Source organism: Vombatus ursinus, unplaced genomic scaffold (genome assembly GCF_900497805.2).
Source record: "Vombatus ursinus unplaced genomic scaffold, bare-nosed wombat genome assembly UNPS02014808.1, whole genome shotgun sequence".
Taxonomy (NCBI): Eukaryota; Metazoa; Chordata; class Mammalia; order Diprotodontia; family Vombatidae; genus Vombatus; species Vombatus ursinus.
The window spans coordinates 3,500,473-3,510,824 of record NW_020954586.1 but is presented as its reverse complement, the minus strand read 5'-3'; the positions used below and the strand labels follow the sequence as shown (position 1 = coordinate 3,510,824).

At 45.7% G+C, this 10,352-nt stretch overlaps 1 protein-coding gene across 1 annotated transcript in view; it reads right to left on the bottom strand.

Annotated features, from left to right (window-relative positions):
• Window positions 1-7,051: 7,051 nt before the first annotated feature.
• CUNH2orf72 (chromosome unknown C2orf72 homolog) overlaps window positions 7,052-10,352 on the bottom strand; it is a 15,157-nt gene continuing 11,856 nt past the window's right edge. The window contains exon 6 of the mRNA XM_027875278.1: window positions 7,052-7,845. Coding sequence (XP_027731079.1) covers window positions 7,754-7,845 — 92 coding nt within the window. The 3' untranslated portion in view covers window positions 7,052-7,753. The remainder of the gene's footprint in view (window positions 7,846-10,352) is intronic.

Below are 10,352 nucleotides of genomic sequence, written 5' to 3'. Positions count from 1 at the left end.
TTCTTTCATTCTTTCTTCCTTCTTTCCTTCCTCCTTCCTTCTCTCTCTTTTTCTTGCTTCCTCCCTCCCTCCCTCTCTATCTTTTTCTGTCTTTCTTTCTACCTGCACTTGTAACCATTGGAGTTAAAGAGATGGAAGCATGTACTAGGTCCCTGTCAGTCTTCTTAACCCTTGGAAGGTGATAAGATATATCCTTGGGGTAGTGCTTGAAGAGTCACGGCTGGGGGCAGCTAGGGAACACCATAGTGCACAGAATGCTGCGCCTAGAGTAAAGAAGATTCATCTCCTTGAGTCCAAATCCGGCCTCAGACGCTTACTAGCTATGTGACCCTGGGCAAGTCATTAAAAAAAAAAATACATTCATTGGGATGGGGGGGAGGCGAGGAGGGGAAGATGTGCATTTCAACCCCAGGGATCTGAGCTCAGGTCCTGGTTCTGCCACTTTGTACCTGTGTGTTCTGGGCAAAGCTTAACTTGAGCCAGTCCCCACGTTCAACATTAGATTTAGGTTCAGCATTAGAACAAAATGGCACACTTGTGCATACAACAGTCCACAAAAGGAGGTTTAAACAGCCAACAAGGATATTCATTGAGGACTCCATAAACTGATTCATCTTGTGGAAGCTTCCCTACCTCTGATTTGCCCCTCGTGGTCTGCTAGCCAAAACAAAGAGAAAGGCTAAAGCCTTTATGTCTGTTTTATATTGAGTGACGAGGAAGTGATGCCAACAGCTGGAGCTTTTATTCCCCTAGACCAATTAAGACTCAATAGTGTTTTCAATACCTTTTAAGAAAAACTGGCCCAACTTACACAGGGGGTGGGTAGGGCAGGGAGAGGGGCAGTAGTTGGGTTATTGCTCCTACCACATTCCACTCCTTGGGGGTAAGGTCCTTACAATCTTCTAGGGGGCCTTCCATCATGTAAATGACTTTAGGACTGTCACTGCTCAACTTTGACCTTAAGGATGCAAGGAACTTGACAGGCAGCACTGAAAGAAGAAAAGTTCCATTCCCCTGGAAGGACAATCACCAAATCTTTGCCCCATTAGAGGCCTCTCAGAGTTGGCCTCTCTTCTTCTGGGGGTGGGTAGATGATTTCATCTCTTCCTTGTTGCCAGAAAACAAGATGCTCTCCTCCCCCCAACCAAGTCACCCTTTGGTGCTCCAAGTCCCCCAGGGAGCAGTGTTGCAATGACCCTGGGTATTGTATTGGTGGCATTGAGGTGGCGGCCAACCAGTTCTAGATTGTGATGGGCAAATGGTTATGATTGGGCCTGCCTGCCTTTGCCACTGCCCCTGCCACTGGGCATGCTCCTAGAGCCCCTGAATCTGCCCGTATGGGTGCTGTTAGAGCCTATTTGATCAGACAGGGTCAGACTTGTACATTTTGGCAGCTGGATAGAGGATGGATTGGAGTGGGGAGATACTCGAGGCAGGCAGATACACCCCCCCACTCCCACCTCCATCCCCAGTAGGTTATTGCAACATTCAGGTGTGAGATGATGAGGGCCTGTACCAGAGTAGTGGCAGTGTCAGAGGACAGCAGGGGCCATATTGGAGAGATGTTATGAAGGTAGAGCTTATTCTCTGTTTGTAAGCCCTTTGAGGGCAGATTCTGTTTTATTTTATTTTAATGTCCTCATATCTCCAGGGCCTGATATAGAGCCTGGAACACAGTAGGTGCATAATAAATGCTCCTTAAGTGAATTTTTTATTTCTCTAAATTTCTGCCCTAGGGCAGAGCCCCATGGTCCCACTTTAGTTACACCTCTGACTCTAAATGCAGGGCTTTGTCCACTGTACCACCCTGAAGGGTCTTTACTTCTTAAAACCTATAAATTTACCACATTTCTCCCATCTCAGTCACTTCTTTCTCAAGACTACTAATCTGTTCCCCACCCCCACTCCCTAGCCCAGCTGCGCTGACCCAAGACCCTCTCAACTGGGGAGCAATGTTGGAGTCCAGGAGGGTTGCACATGGCAGCCCGTCTCTTTGATGTGACCCAGCAGCAGTAGGTGTCCAACAAGCACAGCCAGATGCCAGGCTCCCTTACCCTGGGTGATCACCTGGGCAGTGGGCAAGGAATGGCAGCTGTATTCCCCTTCGAAGTCCCCCTCACTGCATATACTCCTGTTCTTGCCTATTTCACCAGCTCCGGGAATGTAAGGCAGGGAGCTCACTTTGCTTCAGCTAATTCCCTCCACGGCCTCACCACCCCTCTGCCTTCCAGTTCTGCCTACACTGGTGGACATTTCACTTCTTCCCTGAGGCCTTTGCCCAGGAATACTTTCCTTTGGGGGCAGCCTGTTTTATTTTATCATCCTTGTATCTCCAGGGCCTGACAGAGTACCTGGAACACAGTAGGTGCATAATAAATGCTGGAATACTTTCCTTCCACGCTGCTTCACCACATGTGCCACTGACCCCCCCTGCCCCGCCTTATTAGAGCTGTACTACCCCTACAAATATATTTGCTGCGTATCCAATGTGTATTTGTTCAGCTGTACACGGGTTATTTCTTCTCGAGGAGAATGTAAGCTCCTTGAGAGCAGGGACTGTTTTATGCATGTTTTTCTATTCCCAGGCCTTAGCAGACAGCTCCCGGGCACATAATAGATGGTTCATATATGCTTATTGAATGGAATGCTACACAGTCAGTCAATACATTCTATGCCTATTGTGTTCCGGGCTCCGCACTAACCAAAGGGGATGCAAAGAGATGCAAAAGACCTGCCCAACTGAAAAAACAAAACAAAACAAAACAAAAACCTTCCTCAAGGTTTCTGCCCCGTTGTGATTTCAATGGACTAGGGAATGTTCAGTGAGGAAATTCTTTCACCACAGAAGGTCTGCACCTTCCCTCAATTTATGACAAAATAAGATATTATCTGGTTTTTATTAAATAAGTAGATTGTTACTTCCTGTTGGAAAAGATTAAACGTTGATATATCAAAAACATGAAATAAACAAGAGAGTAATGGCACCAGGGCTTCCTAGAAGACCCTCCCAGACTCAGCTGGAGGACGATGAAGGTGACCCAGGAGTTCCTCCCATTTTTAAAGATCTCAGAGATGGTCAGCCCCACAAAGGAAGCTTCTTCTGGGTGTAACGACCTTCTCTTCAGAAGAAAAATGGGTGCACCAACAATAAACATGAGTTTATTATTTGTAGAGAAGGTTCAAGGGCAGGAGGATTGGAGTGAGGCTGTTGGACTTCATGAGTTGGGGATGGGAACAGCCACAAGAATAACAACTTGTCTCTCTGGCACTGAATTATTATTCATTCTCAAAGTCTCATCCTACCAACAGCCCTAGGACGGGAGGTAGGTGCCGATGGAAGTGTTATCACCACCGTCCACCAACACTTTACAAATGAGGAAATAAAGGCTCCAGAAAGCACAGGCTCAGGAAGGGCAGAACCTAGACTCCAGGCTAGGAATCAGCAGGAATCTGGAGATTTGGATCTCCATTCCTAGCCCAGTTTTCTGCTCATAGCAGGCACCCAATGGGCAGTCACTGAAGGCATAAGTTAAGAATGTCTTCTTTTCACAGAAAATACCGGAAAGTATTGGAAAGGCGAAGAAGTGGGGGACTATGGGAATACTGCACATTGTCAGATATGATCAACATGTCAGTTTTCTTTAACTTCCCCTGCCCTACTTTGTTAGAAGGGGAGGTTCATTGGGGGAGGAGGAAAGAAGCCTATCTAGAAAGACTGATTTAAAAAGACAATTTTAAACCAGAAAAAGAGACTGGAGCCATCTTGCAGACAAGTCTCCCCTACTCAAGAGACAAATCAAGAGAAAAGGAAGGAAAGAGCTCCCTAGAAATATCTATCCCCCCCCCCACCTCCTGGGCAATCTCAGAAACATCATCATCCCCATTTAAAACTAAGATCTTGGAAACTTGGCCCCAAAGAAGAGCCTTGAGGATGCTCCTCTCTCCCTTACTTGCAGAGGTGGAAGACTATGGGTATATAATACCCAGTGAAATGTCAGACATGGTTGATGTATTGGTTAGCTTTCTTGAAATTTTTTTTTTTTTGGTCTTTTTTTCCCTCTACGATAAGAAATGTCTCTCTAGGAGGGAGGAAGAATATACTGGGAAATGATAGGGATAGGTCTAGATATATATGATTTCATTGGTATAGGGAGCTCAAAGACAAGGAAAGTGCCTCCACCCAACTTGGCAGAGGGGGTCAGGCAGCTCCCACTCTGCATCTTATCTGAAAGTGTCCCCTGAAGGGGCAGCTAGGTCACAAAGTGGATAAGCTCCAGCCTTGGAATCAGGAGGACCTGAGTTCAAATCCAGCCTCAGACACATGACACTTACTAGCTGTGTGACCCTGGGCAAGTCACTTAACCCTGATTGCCTCACCAAAAGGCAAAAAAAAAAAAGAAAGAAAGAAAAAGAAAGTGTCACCTGAGGCATCAAGTGACTTGCCCAGGGTCACAGAGCCTGTATGGGTCAAAGGCAGGTCTTAAACCCAGGTCTCCCTGGTTGTGAAGCCAGCTCTCCATTTGCTATGCTACCTTGCTTCTCATGGGAGATGAAGCTAATATAAAAACAAAAGAGATCAGCCACCAAAATGTAACACAAACAAACAAAAACCAACCAACCAACCAACCAAATGCCAGGGTTAGTTTCACTCAAGCCGCTTTTGTGTCTGGTGAAATTGCCTGGTCTCTCAGCCGCTCCTGGCACACACTCTTCCCCTGGAGACAGCTTTCAGAGGTAGAAGTTGGCATCATTTCATTTGCTAAATGGGAAACACAGAGCATTGACATGTCTTGGCAGAAGTTGCCCATCCTTCCATCAGACTGGGTGTCCTCAGAAAGGAAGCAAGAGCTGAATTTGGATTCTAGCCCATCTCTCTTCCTTATAGACTGGGGGGCAGGGTGAAAAGGAGCTCCTAATTTCCCTGGGGAAATGAATAAATGGCTCACTTAGCTCTTCATAAAAGGCTGTGACTCCTGGACACTAAGGGGAAGACTGTCACTCAGAACAATGACTGAATGGCCTTGGGGGTAACTCTGCCCCCCACTGAAAGCTAAGATCTGGAATGATTCCTATTTCCAGTTACCCCCGACCACTAATCTCCTCTTCATTCAATCTGCTTGATGGGGAACTCGGCTCCCAGAGCCAACATTTCCAGATGAGGGCCACAGAATGGAAGTCTCCCTTCTCACAAGGCTACAGAATCATTTTCTTCCTGGGCTCTCAGCCTGCTCCTAGCTGAATGCTATTCTTCATTCGTAACTGCTCCAGGAGAAGAATCTGGGAGCTGGGGCACTGAGAAGCCTAGCCTTTAGCCTCTTTTCTATGAAGCAATCTAGACAGAGCTGGTCATGATCATGGACATGGAGGGGAGATGAGAAGAGAGACGGCCCTCTCTTCTTTGCAAGGTGGGGGACTATGGGTGCCAAACATCGCATACACGGCCAGACTTGATTTGATGGGCTAGTTTCGATGAATCTGCTTTATCTCTCTTTTCTGTTTTGTTGTAATGGGGGTCTGACACATGTACAGACCCTACCAACTTCTTTGACTGATACAGCCTCTCTACATGGAAGGTCATTTAGGGAACTTGTTTCCTGGAGAATTGTAATGATATGAATGGGAAGTTTCTTGGAAGAGGGGAGAGCACATATAGACATTCTGTAACTGGTTCTAGTGGTGAACTAGATGCGGAAATCTTGACCCGTTGCCATTGGCCACCCCCTCTTCGTCACTCTTTACTTTATTCAGAGGCTTCTTTGCTCGTAGAGATCATGCCATAAAGGGAAAGATTTGGGGGCCTCTCCAAAGCCACATGACCCAAGAAACAAACCTCCATCCTTGGCCTTTTCATGTGCACTTTTCAAATCTGAATATAGATAGCAGAGACTCCAACCATGGGAGTTTCAGAAGGTTGGGAGACTGAGTTAAAGGAATCTGGGAGGGGGAATCCAGGTTGGGTTTTAGAGCCAACATAGCATGGATGTTCAAGGAATAAGGAGGAATTGATTGTCTTCAGAGGTGACTTTGGGGCTCTGAGCCCAGAAGCAGCTGGGGTAAGGATCAATCAGCCGCTGGATGATACCATTGAATGTAAACTTGATGGGGTCACTGTTACATAGGAACTAATCTAATGAGGGAGAGGACACCCTGGGGCGTTGCGGAAAATGTTTGTACATTTGTTCTTGCTATATCTTTGAAGTAAATACCCCTTTGTAAAAGCCAAGAGATTTTAAGTGGTTTGATGGAACTAGGGCATTAGTCTTAGGTCCCCAACATAGGGGGAAACATGGCTGGTGCGGGGCTCAGACCATGGAAGTAGAGAAGAAATACCCCAACCCTCAGGAACCTTGAAGCTCTGAAGGGGAGAGGTTACCTGCCTGGCTCTGGAAAAGAGAGCCAGAGCTTCACCACAAGGGAGAGCTTCTGGGCAGGGGACAGAGGTGGGATAGATTCTGAAATGAATAGGATATAAAAACAAAAGAATCACTGAATTTTAGAGCTGGATAGAGCCTCAGAGAGTGAATCCAAGCTCTCATTTTACAGAGGAAGAAACTGAAGTTCAGAAAAATGAGGTGACAAATATTTGTGGCAAAGTAGAGCCTAGAACCAGCTATGATGTGCAGTGCAAGGTTCTTACTATGACTCTCTAAAGAACTTGCAGAAATGTGTGCTTTATCTATTAGGGAAAAAAATGAATGGTATTATAGTGAGTGCAATAATGTTAAGACTTGTTGACACTAAAAGGCCTTCAGAGCCTGAAGAGTTCAAATAAGCCATCTTAATCCCAGACCAAGATAATGAATTGTGCCTCCCTCCTCTCAGTGGAGAGGCAGAAGTGACTATCTCAGAGTGGGAGGGCTCTGCCATCAGGGCAGCTCCCGGTGCTGATCAATTGTACTTCAGTGTTTTTTTCTTGGAGGTGAGCTAGGGGGCTAAAGAAAATGTTGTGGCATAAAAGCAAAGGGCATCAGTGAAACATTAAAAAGCCAAATTATGTATAGACTTGGTTTGAACTTCCAGTGCTTTTAAGAAACTTTTTTTTTACAGTGTATTTATTTATGCTGTATTTATTTATCCTCAAGGATGCAATCTAGGAAAGTCAGAGCTGGAAAAGACCTTTTAAGGTCATATGGTCCATTCCCTTCATTCTACAGATAAGGCAGTGGAGGCCCCTACTTTTTCAGTTAGTGAGTTAGTATCAGAGTCTAGTTATCCTAAATTCTAGGCTAATGTTCTTTCCACTACATGATAGTGGAAATGAGGAATGTGTCTGTCTGCGCACACACGCAAAGCCCATCATGCACATTGACCAACATGGAGGATTGCTATAACACTGTAGATCTACAAAGTCCTATGTCACCTGTCCCAAGGTAGGGACTTCATATAACACCACTACAAGGTAGGTGTATCTTTTCCTCAATTTACAGACTGGTAAACTGAGGCATAGAGTAATGAAGTAACAGCTTTGAACACAAGAAGCAGATCCCAGAGAGCCCAATTTTGCCATCTGTTGCTCAGGTCAGTGAGGCACACTTCCTCTTCAATCACCAACCCTGTCTCACCACACCAGTGAAAGGTATAGAGGTGGCAGGTACCATCACTTTCTACTTGGGATGGAAACAGACTGGAGCATAGAACAGGGAAGGGCCCGGCTCCAGTCTTCAAGATGAGGCAGGGGCAGGAACAGAACCCAAAGGTCCTAAGTCCCATCAGTGCTCACAGCCTGTCACTCCAGGATCTGGGTGGTGACCATCTAGGCTCCTGTCCTTCCCTCGACGTCGTCACAGCGTCCATTGGGAGACAGAACTGTCAGTGCCAGCTCCTCTGAGGGGTCCTGGAAACCATCTGCAGCAGAGAGAGGGGGAGGGGGTAGCCAGGAGAAAGGAAAGGGAAAAAGAATCAAACAGGGGACAATGGCCAAGTGACCCAGTGAGTAAGCCAAGAAGGATGTGACAGCCCAGCTGTGTCTGAGAGTGGTTAACCTGAGCCTTGGGCATGTCATTGGCAGGGGAGGGGGGGTTGGGGAGGTGAGAGAGTGGTACTAATGAACTGAAAAGCAGAGTTCTACATAACCTTCAATGGTATTTCAATAGATGGGCAACCCTGACTGTTGGCAGGTCCGAATGTCTTTGGTCAGCTGGGCCAGCCCAAGAGGTCTGCCCAAACTGGATGCTCTGATCTTACAGACACAAGAATCCTTCAAGATTCATCTGTACTTTCTTCTTGGGCACCTAAGAGAAAAGTGAGCAATGGCATCTAGTTTGGATGAGACACTGAGGCATGGACGTAATCCTTTGATACTTTAGAATGCATCCCCCCTGCTCCCGCTCCCACCCCAGACACAAAGCAGCCCTCCCAGCTCCCTGCCAGTGAGAGGGAGCCAGTGTGGCCACTAATATGGGCTGGGTCTTCCAAATGGGCTGCTCACTTTGTGAACCTTATGTCAGTGGATAATATCAGCTGTTACAACAGCCTTCAAGGGCTACAATCAATCAACAAGTACAGAAATGTCAGGGGTTATTAGGACTGACTTAAAGGTTTCTATCCAAATGTCAGTTATTATTCTCTTGATGTGCAGCTATATAATAATACTATATGTGTCACCTACTATTATTATCTTGGAGCATTATATGTATGAGGTATTATTATTATTATTATTATTATCTTCTGTTACTATATAAAGGCAGCTCTAATCATCATCTTAAAACTATATCAATGGCAACTAGGAAGGAGGGAACGAAGGAAGGAAGGAAGAAAGAAAGGAAAGGAAAGGAAAGAAAGGTGTGTGTGTGTGTGTGTGTGAGAGAGAGAGAGAGAGAGAGAGAGAGAGAGAGAGAGAGAGAGAGAGAGAGAGAGAATGAGTGAGTGAGAGAAAACCTTTCCCTTGTGGTCAAAGGACTCCCAAGATGAAAGTATCAAAGTTTCTCCTTCTCTATGATATGAGCCTTTCCTGGGTGGTCTGGGCTTCTTTTGCTCTGGACTACTAAAAGATCTAGAGAAACTTGAGAAGGGAAAGGTGGTAGAATCACCAAATGTCAAAGCTGGAAGGGATCTAGTCCCACCTCTCATTTTAGAGATGAGTAAACTGAGGCTAGGGAAGGGAAATGACTTGTCCAAGGTCATACAGATAGTAAATGACAGAGTCAGGATTTGAACCCAGGTCCTCTGACTCCAAATCCAGCACTCTTTTCACTCTACAAGAATCAAAAGGTTACTTAAAGTTCAACTAGTCTAATTGCTTCATTTTACAGAAGGGGAAATTGAGGGCAAGGGAGGGAAACTGATTTGTCCAAGATCATTCAGTAAGTTTCAGAGCCTGAATTCAAACCCATTTCTCAGACTTCCAAGCCAGTGATCTTTCCTGCACCACATCTTATTCATCCTTGTATCCCCACCCCACCCCCCACCATGGCACCTGGCATTGGACCTTGAAACTGGTAAGTTCTAGCGGCTGCTGATGGATGAATGAATGAATGAATGAATAAGTGAGTGAGTGAATCATAGGAGCACAGAGTTAGAAGGGCCATCAAAGGCATCTAGTCTAAGCCCGTCATTTTATGGAAGAGGAAACTGAAGCCCAAGAAGATGAAATGATAGATTGAGAGCAGGAAGGAGACCTTCCAATCCAATTTAATTCAGTAAGAATTCTCTCTCTCTAGGATGTCCTCAACCGTTGGCATTCAGCCTCTGCTGGAAGACTCTGAGTGACAGTGAGCTCACCACCTGTCCAGGCATCCTGGGCCTGTTTTGGACAGCTCTGATCATCATGAAGTTTCTTCCTGACATCAAACCCAACTTGGCTTCTTGTACTTGCTCTTAGTTCTGACTTTCCAGGACTAGGTCTGGTTTTTTTTGGTTTTGTTTTTGGTTTTTTTGCAAGGCAAATGGGGTTAAGTGACTTGCCCAGAGTCACACAGCCAGCAAGTATCATGTGTCTGAGGCCGGCTTTGAATTCAGGTCCTCCTGACTCCAGGGCTGGCCCTCCATCCACTGCACCACCTAGCTGCCCCCAGGACTAGTTTTGAAAGTGACAAGAAACAGGAGAGATGAGAAATAGAAGAAAAGAAAATGAGGAGGTGTTAAAACCAGCATCTAATCTATGTTCATTGGGATATTCTTGGGTCCCAGTTTCCAGAGAAAGCTGCCAAAAGGACAGTTCTGGAAGAACAAATGAGTGAATGAATGAATGAATGAATGAATGAACTTAATCTGGGATTAATAATCAAAGCTATACCAAACCAAAGCTTACTCCCAGAAAGGGCATGTCAATTATCTGTCCCGACGAGATCATATTTATCAAGCACTTAGCCCAGTGCCTGGCACATAGTAGGCACCTAATAAATGCTTATTTC